Here is a 16,669-nt window from a genome sequence, read left to right on the forward strand (position 1 = left end):
CATGGCTCAGTGGTTAAAGAATCTGAGTAGGAACCATGAGGTTGAAGGTTTGATCTCTGGCCTCGCTCAGTGGGTTAAGGATCCAGTGTTGCTGTGAGCTGTGGTGTAGGTCGCAGGTGCTGCTCGGATCCTGAGTTGCTGTGGCTCTGGCATAGGCTGGTGGCTCCAGTTCCGATTAGACCCCTAGCCTGGGAACCTCTACATGCCGCAGGAGGCCTAGAAAAGGCAAAAAGACAAAAAAAAAAAATCAAAGTTGGAGAAATTCACTCCTATATCTCATGATTTACAATAAATCCATAGTAATCAAGACAGTGTGGTAGGTACTAGCATGAAAAGAGACATATAAATTACTGAAAATAGAAGATTCCAGAAATAAAGCCAGATATTTAGTCTATTGTATTTCACCAAAGATAGCCAGGGAATACAATGAGAACAGAAAATCTTCAACATACGGTGCTGAAACACTGGAAAGCTATAATGGAAAAAAAAAAAACAAAAAAAACTTTGATCTCCACCTCATACTATGTGCAAAAGCTAGCTTGAAGTGGATCACAGACCTAAATTTAAGAGTTTATACCATGAAACTTCAAGAAGATAACACTGGGAGTTCCCATTGTGGTGCAGTGGTTAAACAATCCCACTAGCAGGAGTTCCCGTCGTGGCGCAGTGGTTAACGAATCCGACTAGGAACCATGAGGTTGCGGGTTCCGCCCCTGCCCTTGCTCAGTGGGTTAACGATCCGGCGTTGCCGTGAGCTGTGGTGTAGGTTGCAGACGCGGCTTGGATCCCGAGTTGCTGTAGCTCTGGCATAGGCCGGTGGCTACAGCTCCGATTCAACCCCTAGCCTGGGAACCTCCATATGCCTCGGGAGCGGCCCAAGAAATAGCAACAACAACAACAACAACAACAACAAAAAAGACAAAAAAAAAAAGAATCCCACTAGCAACCATGAGGTTGCGGGTTCGATCCCTGGCCTCGCTCATTGGGTTAAGGATCTGGTGTTGCTGTGAGCTGTGGGTGGTGTAGGTCGCAGACGAGGCTCAGATCTGGCATTGCTGTGGCTCTGGAGTAGGCCGGCAGCCGCAGCTCCAATTGGACCCCTCGTGCCTGGGAACCTCCATATGCTGTGGACAAAAGACAAAAAAAAAAAAAAAAAGAAGGTAACACTGGAGAAATTCTTTTTTTCGTCTTTTTTAGGGCTGCACCCCAGCATGTGGAGGTTCCCAGGCTAGGGGTCTAATTGGAGCTACGGCTGCTGGCCTATGCCACAGCTGCAGCAACACCACATCCAAGCTTGCGTCTGCTACCTACACCACAGCTCACGCCAATGCTGGATCCTTAACCCAATGAGTGAGGCCAGGGATCGAATCTGCGTCCTCTTGGATCCTAGTCAGATTTGTTACTGCTGAACCACGACGGGAACTCCCACTGGGGAAATTCTTAGTGTCCTTGAGTTTTGCAAATATCTGCAAAAGCTTTATAGAGACATTTCACCAAAGTAGATATATAGGAAGAGGTTCATGAGATCCTCAAGAACATTAGTTGTTAGGGAAATGATACACACTACACTAGAATATTAAAATTAAAAAGACTGAACATACAGTGAACATGTAAGGCAATTCTAATGCTTATATACTACTGGTGGAAATGTAAAGTGGTACAACCATTTGGAAAACATTTTGGCATTTCTTAAAAAGTTAAAAAAAACCATACACGTACCATATAACCCAACATTCATTTCTAGACAACTGTCAAAGAATAAATGAAAGCGTATATCTAGAACACTGTCAATCAACTATAATGGAAAAAATAAAAAATTATAAAATAAAAAAAAAAGAAAGCCTATGTCTATTCTAAAACTTACATATAAATTCTCAAGGCAGCCTTATTTACAATAGTCCAAACTGGAAAAAACCAAATGCCCCACTAACAATTAGTAAGTGGTTAAATAAATTATAGTATATTCACATAATACAACAGCAATAAAAAGGAACAAATTACTGATAAGACATCATATATGAATCTCAAAATCATTATGCTAAGTGAAAGAAGCCAGACCCCTCCAAAGGTATATATACTATCACGACTCCATTTACATAAAATCCTAGAAAATAAAAATGGTTCTATAGAATAAAACCAGATCAGTGGTTGCAGCCACTGCAACCACCTGGAGATGGCAGCCAGAGAGAGAAGAGAAGAAGGGATTATAAAGGGGCACAAAGAAAATGTGTATCTGTGATGTTGTGGTAACTAAATCAGGATGATTTCATGAATATATAGCTATGTCGAACACATCAAATTGTACACTTTAAATACGTACAGTTTACTTTATATTAATTTATACCTCAATAAAACTATGGAAAACATGTATTTATGTTGGGAGACAATACTTCACAGGTCTTTCAACTCCCGAATGTCTCTCTAGATATGCTCAGTAGGCAAGGTCCTGACCGCTTTTTACCTGGGCCTTTTCTAGGGTTGTGTTTGTAGCATGTAACTTTGAGGTATGAGGTGAGTCTCTGTCCAAGACAAGGAGGAGGCTTGCTTACTGCTTTGGATGTATCCCTTCAAGGCAGGGTTCCTCAGAAGCAGAAAGCAGCCATCTAGGCCCCTAGCATCACCCCATGGGACTTGGGAGCTGACCAAAACCATTGTGATGTCCATACTATCTGCTATATCATACGTAACGAAATCTTTTTTTCTCTTATGCGGATTCTTCATATCTTCTGCTAGCAGCCTCTAAACAATAATAGACTGGCTTCTAGTTTGTAAATAAAGCAAAATCAAGTCCTAGACCCTGACAACATGCACATAAATTTTGCCATTGCTAAAGAACAGGATGTTGGAGGGTAAAGTGGTGAGAAGTGATACGGAAGCTAAAAAGAAAGATATGACCATAACTCATGGTAAATAATTAGAAATCACTGGACACTTAAGCACTATTCTCCATGATTAATTTGTAATTTATACACATTTTTCCAATTAATATTTGTTGAATAAATGCATGCATTCAAAAAAGAATGACTGAAAGAAATAATCAGACCTAAAAGGTTAAGTACCTTAAGATCATATACTCATAAATGGTGGAGAATGATTCAAATTCAGATGTAATACCAAAGTTGACACTCTTGGTGGCATAGACCAGCAGCTATAGCTCAGATTAGACCCCTGGCCTGGGAACCGCCTCCATATGACACAGATGCAGCCCTAAAATGACAAAAGACAAGGGGAAAAAAAAAAAAAAGTCACATAAGATAATATTATTAGTTCAATTGAGAGGTGCCAAATGCAGGGACAGAAAAGGAAAGAACTCGATTTAAGAGTTATTTAAAAAGAACTGAAAGGATTTAAAATTTTAATTGAATTTAGAAGATGACAAATAGAGAAAAAAATCTAAGACGACACCAAGCTTTCTAGCTCAGATTACTGAATTACTGGCACCATTAATTAAGCTTTGGAATGGGAAAAGGGAAGAAAAAAATGGATCCAATGATGTTGCATGCTACTTCATACTGCAAACTATTTTATATGAACAGTTTTTTCATAAAATCCTTAAGACTGAGATATTATTCTTATGAGACAACAATATCCAAAATATTTAAGAAACTACAATTCAAGAGCAATCGCCACCCCCAAGTAACCTAATTTAAAAATAGGCAAGGACTAGAATAGACATTTATCCAAAGAGGACAAACAAAGCGGCCAAGAGGAATGAATATGGAAAGGTGCTTAACGTCACTAATTGTCAGGGAAATGCAAAACCACAATGAGATATCACCTCACACCTGTAAGGACTGCCATTATAAAATAAAATAATACCCCAGTAAACAGCAAGTGTTGGTGAAGATGTGGAGACACTGGAATCCTTGTTCACTATTGGTGGGAATGTAAAATAGTCCAGCTACAAAGGAAAACAGTATGGAGGTTCTCTAAGAAATTAAAAACCACGGAATTCCAATCGTGGCTCAGAAGAAACAAATCTGACTACCATCCATGAGGATGCAGGTTCGATCCCTGGCCTCACTCAGTGGGTCAAAGATCTGGCATTGCCGTTGGCTGTGGTGTGGGTCACAGACTCGGCTCAGATCCTGAGTTGCTGTGGCAGTGGAGTAGGCCGGTGGCTATAGCTCCAATTTGACCCTTAGCCTGAGAACTTCCATGTGCTGCAGGAGTGGCCCTAAAAAGACAAACAAACAAAAAAAAAAAAAAGAAAGAAAAAAGAAAGAAATTAAAAACAGAACTACCTTATGATCCAACAATGCCCGATTATATATTAACTGCTATGTATGAAACCTAAACTGCTATATGCTCTAACTCTGTCAAACTGTAAGTGAACTGTAAGCCTACTTACCTAGCATTGCAAATAGAAAATTTAATCTCTGGTTTACTGAAAATTATGTTTATTAATCAGCCATAAAAATGTTTCACATTTTATGAAGGAGGGACATAAAAATGTTTCACAAAGATTGTAAAAAACGGAGTTCCTGTTGTGGCTCAGTGGTTAACAAATCCGACTAGGAACCATGACGTTGCGGGTTCGATCCCTGGCCTTGCTCAGTGGGTTAAGGATCTGGCGTTACCATGAGCTGTGGTGTAGGTCGCAGATGCGGCTCGGATCCCGCGTTGCTGTGGCTCTGGCTTAGGCCGGTGGCTACAGCTCTGATTAGACCCCTAGCCTGGGAACCTCCATATGCCACAGGAGTGGCCAAAGAAATGGCAAAAAGACAAAGAAAAAAAAAAAGACTGTAAAAAATAATGAAAAAAATCAGCCAATACTATCTCGAGGAGTTATTTGTTATCCCGAGAATATGATCATTAAGAACATCATAATTAGAGATTTAAGGTGACTCCTGAAGTATAATTTTAGTCAAGAGACCATATGGTAAAATAATTTTCACATAAGCAAAATCAAGTTAGTTTTAATCTCTTTTTCTAAGTGTACAGTGCAAATAGGACTTGAAATAAACATACCAGGCGGTATATATCAACTCCTCCTAAACTTCTCAAAATTGACTCTGCTTCCCACATTAAAAAAATATAAAAAGAAATTCAAAATACATAATGAACCTATTGTTCCAAATTCTACCTACACAATATCTTTTTTTTCATGATTATATATAGAAGAAATCTATGAACTTTTAAGCTGAGATTACACTACCTTCCATGCAAGCATCTCAAAGTTTTCAAGTATTTTAATTTCATGAAAAAATATGGTAAAAAATGGTTCCATTGAATTCCATTCAGATCATAGCTCTTCAATCACAAAATACTTCTCTCCTGACTATTCAGTGCAAACATGCAGTGTTGTTTATGAGATTACAATGAAGTAAACATAGTCTCTAGATGCTACTGTATAACTAAAAGTGAAATGAATTGTTTTTCATGAGACTCCTACACCATTAAGAACATAAATATGTACTCCTGTCTAGAATCTAGAGATGTATTTTGTAGTGGATAGCAAAATCATTCTTAGTCATATCACCTAAACCTAAAAGCAATCAAGATATAACCAGCCTACTATAGCTAGAAAAAAAATTGCATAAATGCTAATTTCAATTCTTAGGATGTATTTACAAAATTCTGCATAGTCCTAATGGTGTCTTTGAATAGACCACTCCATTCCTTGAGAACAATGAACGGGGAAAATAAGTTTCAGTTTCTATAAGGTTCTTACCTGTATAATGCATCATCGATCTCCACAGATTCTGTTGGCATGATGGGCAAATTTGTATTCACACTGAATAAAGAAAACACAACTTATAAGGGCGAATATGGTTATTTAATACTCACATTATATAATGTGAAATTTCAGTATGTAATATAATGTATACCAGATATATATCTTATTCTTTACCACTTTAGATTTTTAAAAATAAGCCAAAATGAAATTTGTTGACTGCCTATTCTTGTGTTTATTATAAAATTAGAGCTTGTGGTCATTTTATTCTCAGGTGCTGTTTTATCACTGCTATACATATATTCTGATGGATCTATATTTCAGCAATTTTGTTAGGGTGCCCCATAAACCTTCTCTAATATACACACTCTCCCTAGATAAATTTCATTCAGTCCATGCGATTTACCTTATTCTGATGATATCTAAGTTTATTTCTACATGTCTGATCTCTCTTTTACCTCCAGATTTTATGCATCTGATAGAACAGCATCTCTATTCTGAAGTTTAACTGGTATCACAAACAAAACAAGCTTCAAATAAGTGTTAAATTCCCCTTGCTTAATCCATTCTTCCCCACTCTTTCCCAACTCACTTGGGATCACGAAGTAAATGGTACCACGATTAGTCATTTGCTGAGGCCAAAAATCTAGGGGTCTTCTTAACTCCTTCCATTCTTTTCCTTCATTTGTGAGTCCTGTTAGTTCTACCCTCAAAAAGGATCTCAAATCTGATCGCTTCTCACTATTTTAGTCGGTACAATCTCAGGCCATACCATCAACATACCTCATTTGAACTACTTCAAAGGCCTAACCAGTCTATTTCTATCGCCCTTCCCCTTCAGCTTATTTTCTATCTGACACCTAAATCTTTTTGAATGTAGTCAAACATTTCTCCCTGACTTAGAACTATCCTTCAGTGAGTTTCTTTCACTCTTACAATAAAATTCAAACACCTTACCATACTTAAAAGGGTCTTACGGAGTTCCCATCTTGGCTCAGTGGTTAACGAATCCAACTAGGAACCATGAGGCTGCAGGTTCAATCTCTGGCCTTGCTCAGTGGGTTAAGGATCTGGCGTTGCCGTGAGCTGAGGTGTAGGTCGCATGCAGATGACAGCTCGGATCCCGTGTTGCTATGGCTCTGGCATAGGCGGCCGCTACAGCTCTGATTAGATCCCTAGCCTGGGAACCTCCATATGCCGAGGGAGAGGTCCTAGAAAAGGCAAAAAGACAAAAAAAAGGGGGGGGGGTCTTAAACCTGTTTCCTAATTATTTGTCCAACGTCAACTCCCACAACTCTCCCCCTTGCTCATTATCTTCAGCCACACTGGCCTAGTTACTGTTCCTCAAAAAGCCAAGCTTGCTATCACTTCACACTTGCTATTCCCTCTGCCTGGAAGGTTCTTCTTCAGACCTTTGAATAGCTGATTCTTATCATTTAAGCCTCTATTAGAATACTACTTCACAATTGTTAGACCATTCCTGATCACCACATTAAAACTGTGGGGCCTTCCTGGGACACAACCCTGACCCTACCACTTGTCCACAGAAAGTTTTTGGCCTTCTAAGGCCTTCCCCAAGGTCTAAAATGCAAATTTAATCAAATAAGTGAGAAAATGTAGGCACAAAGGAGAGCAGTCGAGCGCGACAAAGTAATCATAGTTTAGCCATAAAACAAAATTAAAGACTTTTAGTTTCTTCTTAAGGTCTATAGATAACATTCTGAGCCATATCTCTGAGTTGTCTTGCAGATATTGAACTCCTACCAGGTGGAAGAAGTTAACTGCATGCTGACCAGCAGCACACAGACCCCAGACAGGTTGGAACCAGAAGGTTGATGACTGAGATTCCAAAAACATTACCCTGTTATGTCACCATCAACCAATCAGAGAATTGAGCACAAACTGATTATTTATCTGATGACCCTTTCCTACAGATTGTCTTTAAAAACCCTCCCCTGAAAGCCAATGGGGAGTCTGGGTTTTCTGAGCATGAGGTGCCCAGTCTCCTGGCTTGGCTCTGCAATAAACTCTACTTGCCTTCACCACCACCCAGTGTCAGTAGATTGGCTTTGCCATGTGTCAGGTGACTGGACCCAAGTTATGTTTGTTAAATGACTCCCCTCTTCCTCAGGTGGCTCTATAACTTGTTAACCAGCTGTATTTTCTTCAAATTTTTATATTAATTTTTATATTAACTATTTATCATCTGCCCTCCCTACAGAATGATGATCCGTTAGGAATTCAATACCTAAAACAGTGCCTGGCATTCAATAACAACAGCAAACACTGTGCCACAAATTGCTTTTTGTTGTTTTGTTTGTTTTTTGTTTTTGGCTGTACCCATAGCATGTGGAAGTTCCCAGGCCAGAGATGCAGCGCACGCCACAGCACCAACCCAAACCACTGCAGTGACAATGCCAGATCCTCAACCTGTTGTGCCACAAGAGAACTCCAGCCACAGTTTTAAGTGCTTTAGATATACAAATCAGTTACCCCCTTTCAAAAACTTTATAAGACAAGCACTGTTACTATCTCCACTGAACAGAGGTAAAAACCCAAGACTGACAGAGATTAACTTAATAACCTGCCCATGGTCACAGAGCAGGTAAATGGGAGAGCACTGAATCTAATTAGTCTAGCTCTAATTAGTCTAGTCTACTGCCTCTTACAGGAGGCATAAAGAAAGCACTCCAGGGAGTTTCTGTTGTGGCTAAGCGGAAACGAATCCAACCAGGAACCATGAGGCTTCGGGTTCAATGCCTGGCCTCGCTCAGCAGGTTAAGGATCCATTGTTGCCATGAGCTGTGGTATAGGCCAGACTCGGATCCGACTCGGATCCAGCTCAGATCCCATGTTGCTGTAGCTGTGGTATAGGCCAGCAGCTGTAGCTTTGATGCTTTGATTTGACCCCTGAGCCTGGGAACTTCCATATGCAGCAGGTGGAGGCCTAAAAAAGAAAGCACTCCAAAAGCATCTGTTGAATAAATTTAAAAATTTTTTAAAAAGCTAAACATACTAATGTGACAAGATAGAGAGATATACATCATTTACTGCAGTTCATCTCAACCAATTTTTTCACAGCATGGCACACAAAGAAAAATGTAAGAGGTGCACAATGGAAAAGAGAGATGGTTCCCAGGCAGAGGGAACCAGCTTGGGACATTTAGGCCTGAGCCATGGTGACAGCTAAGATCAGTACTATCTTGCAAAAGTGTAATCCATTTGAGGTTTGGAAAAGGTCTAATTATCAATTAAAAGACTCTAAAAACAATATGATAGCACAAAATTCAGTTCTGGAATCCAATTTTATAGGCCTGATATTGATATATAAACCAAAGGATTTGAAAATATATAACCAAAATGTTATTTCTCTTATCAAACACTGCTTGGTATCATTAAATGACATCAGCTTCTACCTTACTAAATGAATAACTATTAGAAATATTCCTGACTGCAACTATGAAAGCAAAATGGAAGACAACTGTGTTTAAGGGATCAACTATCTCATAAAACACACACACACAATATACCCAGGCACTGAAACAAAATACGAAAACAAAATCCAATTACGGTTTTCTTATTCCCCAGTAGGCTTTCACTAACTATCTTCCTTGTAAGGATAGCAACAATCTAGTGGGTCAAGCTTTTAAGTAAAAATGAGAAAAGCTACATTCTAACCAGTTTTGTCACTTAATGATAAGACACGGCACTTACTTTTCAGAAAATTCTGCTTTGCTGTACTGTTTCAAAAACCATTTTAAAAATAGGGTCAATCAGGCTATCAAAAATGCTTTAAATAAGGGGAGGTTTTGTTTGTTTTCTCCATCTCCTAAGTAAATCTGGCAGTGTTGGCAATGCCAGGCAATAACCGTGATTCCTAAAGCATCCCTTCAGTCTGAAGCTGGCAAAAAGCTACAGGTTTGTGAACACTCACTTTAGCCTCAAAATCATACATGCATCACTTTTATCTCTGGCATATTGTACTCTGGTAATGGGCAGTATATAACTGCCCGCTTTATTAATTATGAAATGACTGAAAGAGGACCTACACGACATTTCCCCCCTATTTTTGATGGAACGGTAAAGACGTGAACCTCAACACCACTGGGAAATAAGAATAGGTAACTCTGTTTTTTTTCCAGGATTTTTTTGTCTTTTCTTTCTTTCTTTCTTTTTTAGGTGTAATCAACAGAAGCCACTGGGTGTCCTGACTACTAGTGATTCATTACCAAGTTCAAAGGAGGGTCTCAGCGGAGGATCGCACCCAGAGGCGCTCTTGGCTTTCACTCCACCGAGAGGAGGGAAGGAGCTGCGCGCCCCCGGGCCGGGGAGCTCATACCGAGCGACCGGGACCAGAACTCTCCACTGGAGCCCCTCCCATCCCCCCATGTCCAGGGACTGAGAGGAAGGAGCATGGCAGACCCCAACGGGAACTGAGAAAGCACTGAAGGGGCAGTAAGTGGACTTTCTCCTCAGAAAAGCCGGGAGTCGCCGAGACCCGAGCCCGCGCCGCCACACCCACCCCGCGCGCTCCCTCCGCCTCCCAGGGCCGGCTCCGTCCGGCCCCGCGGCCTCTCGCGTGCTTCCCGCCCTCCTGCCGGGGAGAAAAAGAAAGCCGGCCCCCGGGTCCTGCCCGCCAAGCCTCGCTTCTTCCCGCCCACAATGTCCGCTCACCTGCCGGGCCCCCAAGAGGAGCAGGATGCCTCTTCTCCCTGTTGTGTGGCCACCGGCTGAGGCACCTCCATAGTCTCCTGAGACTCTGCAGCCGCTGACCACCGTAGGCAGGGAAGGGGGCGGGGCCGCGAGGTCAAGGGGCGGGCGGTGACGTCACCGGAGGGGGGCGGGCCGGGGAGAGATCAGCCTGGCGGCGTCTTCCCGTCAAGCCCAGGGGCGTCCTGGCTTCCGGTTTGGGTGTGGTCGAGGGGCGGGCTTTGCTGCAGGTGGTTGCAGTGGCCGCGCTGTTAGGACTGGGGTCTGGCGAATATAAACGTAGCCGAAACGCTGAAGGTACGTGGCACCTGCCAGGCACAGAAGATTCTAGTGGCCGGCAAAATGATGGAATTGCAAAATCCTTAATAGTTTTAAAGCAATAAGAAAAATCCTTCATTTTATAAGTTAAAAAAAACCCGAAAGCTAGTAAAAAGTAGCTTTGGATTTCCAGTCTAAGATTCCATTTTAAGAAGTTATACGTTTAAGAAATAATTCTGGACGTCTGCTACGTGTCAAGCACTGTCATATATTGGATAGAATCATGTGATTTTTAGAGCTATGAATGACATTATGTCATCCAGTTTGCCCTCTTTTATGGGTGAGGAAAAGGAATTTATGGTCAGTGTAAGTGACTTGCCAGGTTAAATACCAGAATGAATGTCTAAGGACTTCTAAATCTCTTTCCATTGACTCTTCTTTCACCTTTCTTAGAAAACAACAAGAATTAGTGTAATTCAGTAACGTTAGAATTTATCTTTCATTCTAAATGTATATTTGGAGAAATGTTTGTAGGATTCAAAAAATTGAATCTTTCCACATTTTATCATCTGTAATGTATGATATTTTTATTTAGAATTTTTCCCATTTTGGTGTGGAGAGAGGATCCAAGCGAAAGTGGATTCATTATACTTTGAGCCTCTCCATTTTCTTTTCAGAGTTGCATATCTCCAAATACCTGGAAACTTCATCCCGCTCACCTATGGCGTGATTCAGATTTCTCAGTCAAGTTGTATACCTTTTCTACATAATCATGAAAATGAACTTGGTCTATGTCTCATTCTTCCAAGGTTCTGTCCTAGCACTGAAGTTATCCCCGGTCCTCTCTCTTTTTAAGAAAATTAATAGAGATAAATATCTTTGACAGGTTCACCCCACAAATAATGCCAATTTCTCTATTTCTCTCCGTCTAACTTTTTTTTTTTTAACTTTATGGCTGCATCCGTGGCATATAGACTTTTCCCAGACAGGCATTGAATCCAAACCCCAGCTGCAACCTGTGCCACAGCTGTAGCAATGTCAGATCCTTTAACCCACTGCACCAGGCCAGGATTGAACACACATCCAAAGTGACTGAGCCATGGCAGTCGGATTCTTTTTTTTTTTTTTTGGTCTTTTTGCCTTTTCTAGGACTGCTCCTGCGACATATGGAGGTTCCCAGGCTAGGGGTCTAATCAGAGCTGTAGACCCTGGCCTACGCCAGAGCCACAGCAACACGGGATCTGAGCTGCGTCTGTGACCTACACCACAGCTCACGGCAATGCTGGATCCTTAACCCACTGAGCAAGGCCAGGGATCAAACACGCAACCTCATGGTTCCTAGTCAGATTCGTTAACCACTGCGCCATGACGGGAACGCCTCAGTTTTATTTTGAAAAGGTAATTGGTAATGGTGGCAGGTATTGCTGGCTTCTGACCCCCAAAACATTCCCCTTATGATATCTCAAAAGAGAAAAAAGGAAGTGAGTTCTCTTGTGGCTCAGGTCACTGTTGTGGCACGGGTTCAGTCCCTGGCCTTGGAACTTTCATATGCTGCGGGTGCAGCCACAAAAAGGAAAACAAGAAATTTTTTTTTTAGTTATCGGAGGGCTAAATAAATGTTCAGGGAAATTGAGCACTGCTCTCTAGAGGAGGATAAAAATACCCATAAGATATTTAGGGTTATCCCTTTCTCCTTTGCTAGTGATTAGCTTAGGGTGGTCATGTGCTCCAATTCTAGCCAATTTAAGAGGAAGTGCTGAGGGTTCTGGGAGAGAGAGATGCATGGGGTGAGAAGCAACCCTTTCTTTCTGCCTTTGAGACTTCTGGTTGGTGACAACTAACCTCTAATCTCTGAGGTAAATCCTTGTGGAACCAGAGAAAATGCCTCAAAGTTCTGCCTTAACCAACTCTGCATGCCTACTTCCAGCCTCCCTGTAACATGAAAACATGCCACTTTTAGTCTGACATTTCTATTACTTACAGCAGAAAGCATCCTAACAGCAGCAGTGATGCATAAAATAAAAGTCATACAAACAGATACACGTATATTTATTGTACTTTTCTCTCACTATAAAAGCAATTATAGGGTCACCTTAGAAATTTGGAATACAGGTATTCACAAGAAAGAAAAAATTTTTTTAATTACTCAAGAGATAATAGTATGCACATTTTTTGCATATATTCTATTGTTCCTATGCATGCACTTTATATAGTATATAATTTAAAAATTAGACTAATTGTTTTACACCTAATTTTTAAACTTAACTGTAAGAATTAAATTGAAGATTTAAATCAATCTTTATTAGATGTTAAACTGAATCTTATTTAGTTTCCTGTGGACACAATTTATAGTAATTAGATAAGCTCAAGGAATTGGTTCAATGATTGAAACTAAGCTAAAGGTAAGATAGATGAGATTCTAAATATACTTTAACTGTCCATGAATATTATCTTTGTGACTACAGAATCATTTCTGAGACCAGGGCACTTTAAAAAAAATGGCTAACTCTTACAGCTGCACCTGCAACATATGGAAGTTCCCAGGTTAGGGGTCAAATTGGAGCTGCAGCGGCCAGCCTACGCCACAGCCACAGCAATGCTGGAGCCGAACCACACCTGCAACCTACATTGTAGCTTGTGGCAAGGCCGGGGATGGAACCTGCATACTCAAGGATACCAGTCAGGTTCTTAACCCACTGAGCCACAACAGGAAATCTCAAAATTTGATATAAATTCAAACCCATCATCACCTCTTGACAACTTAAAGACAGTGACTGATCTCTCAATCTTAAATGCACTTGCTTTAAACTGAAAGACCCTCTAACATAGGAACAATGTTCCCATAAAACATTGGGATATGTTCTCTGTTCTCGATATGCAGAGAACTCAATAAGGGCTAAACTAACCATTGTTTTAGAGGATGCATTTGAAGAACCAGATATACAGACAAAAGTCTGAGAAAATAAACATACCATTTTTTATTTCTTTTCAGACCCTAAAAAAAAAAGTCTAACTCATTTCCACTGATTTATGTTCCCAGATGTGATGTGATATCTGTTTCATAGGCTGAAATTGAATTCATGCAATATTTGTTTAATTCATTGTCATTTGTTCATGTCATTTTATTACTAAATTGAATTGCAAAAGGAAATCCATTTTTTAACCAGTTTTATATGCTAAATAGAGGAGACAGCCAAGACAAAATCTTAATTATCTGACATACTGGATTAACTCTGCAGAACATATCCCTTTGTACAAGAAATCCTCATCTTTTATTATGATAGAGTAAATAACTGTAATACCAAATAGTGACTGCTCTTTGTTGAGTGGTGTACCTTTAACTTAAAGGCCACATTTACCTTTTGCATTATTAATTTTAGTTTAAATCTTTATCTACATTATAACTTATGGACTACAATGTCTTTATAATATATTTCTGCAAAGTTTTTTTATTACATGTTGAGCTTTAAGAGAGTTTTTAAGGTGAGTAATTAAGGTGAAACAATCCAGTTTCAATATTGACATTATTCTATATATATAAAAAGAAATGAATACATTCTGATACATTTTTATTATAACAAACTTCTAATAACTACACAAAATCAGTTCAGAATTCTTAACTTTTTTGTGACTTGGGCTCCTTTGGCAGTCTAGTTTGGCCTATTAACCCATCACAGGACAGTGTTTTTAAATGCGTAAAATAATACGCATAGGAATAAAAGAAAAGCAGTTGCACTGAAATAGTTTTATGCATGGACCACAAGTTAAAACACCCTAGATTTTGAATAGCCCTTTAGTTAACATATTTAAAAAATGCCTGAGAACATATCTAAGGAGAATAATTTCTTGAACATATAAAAAAGCCAAGCCAAAGTATGTTCAATAAACACATATCTAATAAAGCCCTTAGATTGTATCTTACATATTTTTGCCTTTGTTATTTAAAAAAATTTTTTTGTCTTTTTAGGGCCACATATGTGGCATATGGAGGTTCCCAGGCTAGGGGGTCAAATCAGAGCTACAGCTGCCGGTCTATGGTAAAGGGATGTTCAGAAGAATGATTTCATCATGATTTATCTATATTCCTGTGTCATCTAGCAGAACTATAAAATCTTTTTTTGTTTGTTTGTTTGTTTTTTTAGGGCCACACCTGGGGCATATGGAAGTTCCCAGCTAGGGGTCAAATTGGAGCTGTAGCTGCTGGCCTACACCACAGCCACAGCAATGCCAGATCCGAGCCACATCTGCGACCTACACCACAGCTCGTGACAACACCAGGTCCCTGACCCACTGAGTGAGGCCAGGGATTGAACCCACGTCCTCATGGATGCTAGTTGGATTCGTTACTGCTAAGCCACAACTATAAAACTGCTAACTCCACAACTATAAAACTGCTAACTCCACAACTATAAAATCTTGATATCGGTACACATTTCTTTAAAGTTAACTTTGAGGATTTTAGCACATTACAAATTTTGATTCTTGCCCAACTCAACTGTAGGGTTGAGGCATAGATTGGTTAATTAAAGGTTGAGCTTAGTGAAAAGAAGATGGGAATGAAGGAGTAGAAGGAAAGAGTTCAATGGTGACAGAAATAGGAACAATGGAGAGAGAATTGGAAAATAATCTAGGATGTGGAAAAAAAATCGGAATACTGCAATACTAAAAAACTGAAAGTATGAGGAGAGAAAAATAAAGACCTAATTAGTCTAATTAGCAATTTACTTTCCACAAGTCCACATACTCTGGAATATGTGGAAATTACATTTTATCTTTTGTGTGACACTACATATCTCACATGAATTTAATAATATTTTACCTTTTTTTTTTTTTAAAAAGAACTTAAGCTGTGGTTGAATTTCTTTTTAGGTCCCTTATATAATTTTCTCATATATTTAATGGATTTTAGAGAACCCTTTCATCCCACCCCCTTTCTCATGGAATGAGTTGAAACAGAGGCCTGAACTGAAAGAGGTATCATGCTCACATATTTTGGAAGCCGTATCATTTAATATGCGTATCAGCAGGTGTTACACATTTACAGAAAGTTTTTCTTTCTCCTTTTCTAACACTATTCTGTCTTCTTTGACCTGTATGTATTGAAACTGGTTTTTCAGGACTCATTTACATATCAAGTAACTTTTTGCTTGATTTCTTATTTTCCTTTAGTGATTTGTGGATTATGGGTTTAGAAAGATCAGAAGGTAGGGAAAAAAAACCTCATATTAAAAGAGAGGGTATGTTATGCATTCGACAATCAATATAGGTCCTTTCTTTTTTTTGCCATTTCTTGGGCTGCTCCTGCAGCATATGGAGGTTCCCAGGCTAGGGGTCGGATCGGAGCTGTAGCCGCCTGACCTACACCAGAGCCACAGCAACACAGGGTCTGAGCTGCGTCTGTGACCTACACCACAGCTCACGGCAATGCTGGATCCTTAACCCACTGAGCAAGGCCAGGGATTGAACCGCAACCTCATGGCTCTTAGTTGCTAACCACTGAGCCACGACGGAAACTCCAATATAGGTCCTTTCTTGATTGTAATTTCAAACAATGTTATTATTACAACACTTAAGTACCACCAACTCCATAGACTGTATATCCGAGAGGACTGGTCTAACTCCTTGTCTAAATCCAAATGTCTCTAAGACTCCCTTCTATATGAAGACCCTTCACAACCTTACCCTGTGATGAATGGGGTGAAGGAGAACTGTTTACAAGTCTCGTCAGGTTGGAGAAGTGGACAGTGAGTTGGAAGCTGACTACTCCAAACATCAGAAGCCTTTTGAAGCCAAAGAAAAAATTAGATTCATTGCATTATTATTATTATTATTATTATTTTAACCATAGGAGTGAAAACTGATCATATGGGCAGCGAGATGCTCTCTCTGTGCTCCATGTATTATTTTAGCATGACATTATAATTACTGCTAAGTCCCTTCAGAGAAAAACTCTCCAAGGCATGATGGAGTTAGGACTGTCTTCCTAGCCTTATTTTTTGGCATTTATTTGCCTTAGGAAATGGC

The 16,669-nt window shown here is 39.8% G+C and overlaps 1 protein-coding gene and 1 long non-coding RNA gene across 2 annotated transcripts in view; one reads left to right on the forward strand and one right to left on the reverse strand.

The window, feature by feature from the left end:
* Positions 1 to 10,484, reverse strand: part of UBA6 (ubiquitin like modifier activating enzyme 6) — an 88,549-nt gene extending 78,065 nt beyond the window's left edge. The window contains 2 exon segments of the mRNA XM_047798815.1: positions 5,675 to 5,737; positions 10,352 to 10,484. Coding sequence (XP_047654771.1) covers positions 5,675 to 5,737; positions 10,352 to 10,422 — 134 coding nt within the window. The 5' untranslated portion in view covers positions 10,423 to 10,484.
* Positions 10,485 to 10,599: 115 nt separating this feature from the next.
* Positions 10,600 to 11,432, forward strand: LOC125137738 (uncharacterized). The gene is made up of 2 exons (XR_007137497.1): positions 10,600 to 10,684; positions 11,323 to 11,432. It is a non-coding gene; the product is annotated as an uncharacterized LOC125137738 (long non-coding RNA).
* Positions 11,433 to 16,669: the final 5,237 nt, after the last annotated feature.

The sequence above is a fragment of the Phacochoerus africanus genome, chromosome 10 (genome assembly GCF_016906955.1).
Source record: "Phacochoerus africanus isolate WHEZ1 chromosome 10, ROS_Pafr_v1, whole genome shotgun sequence".
NCBI lineage: Eukaryota > Metazoa > Chordata > Mammalia > Artiodactyla > Suidae > Phacochoerus > Phacochoerus africanus.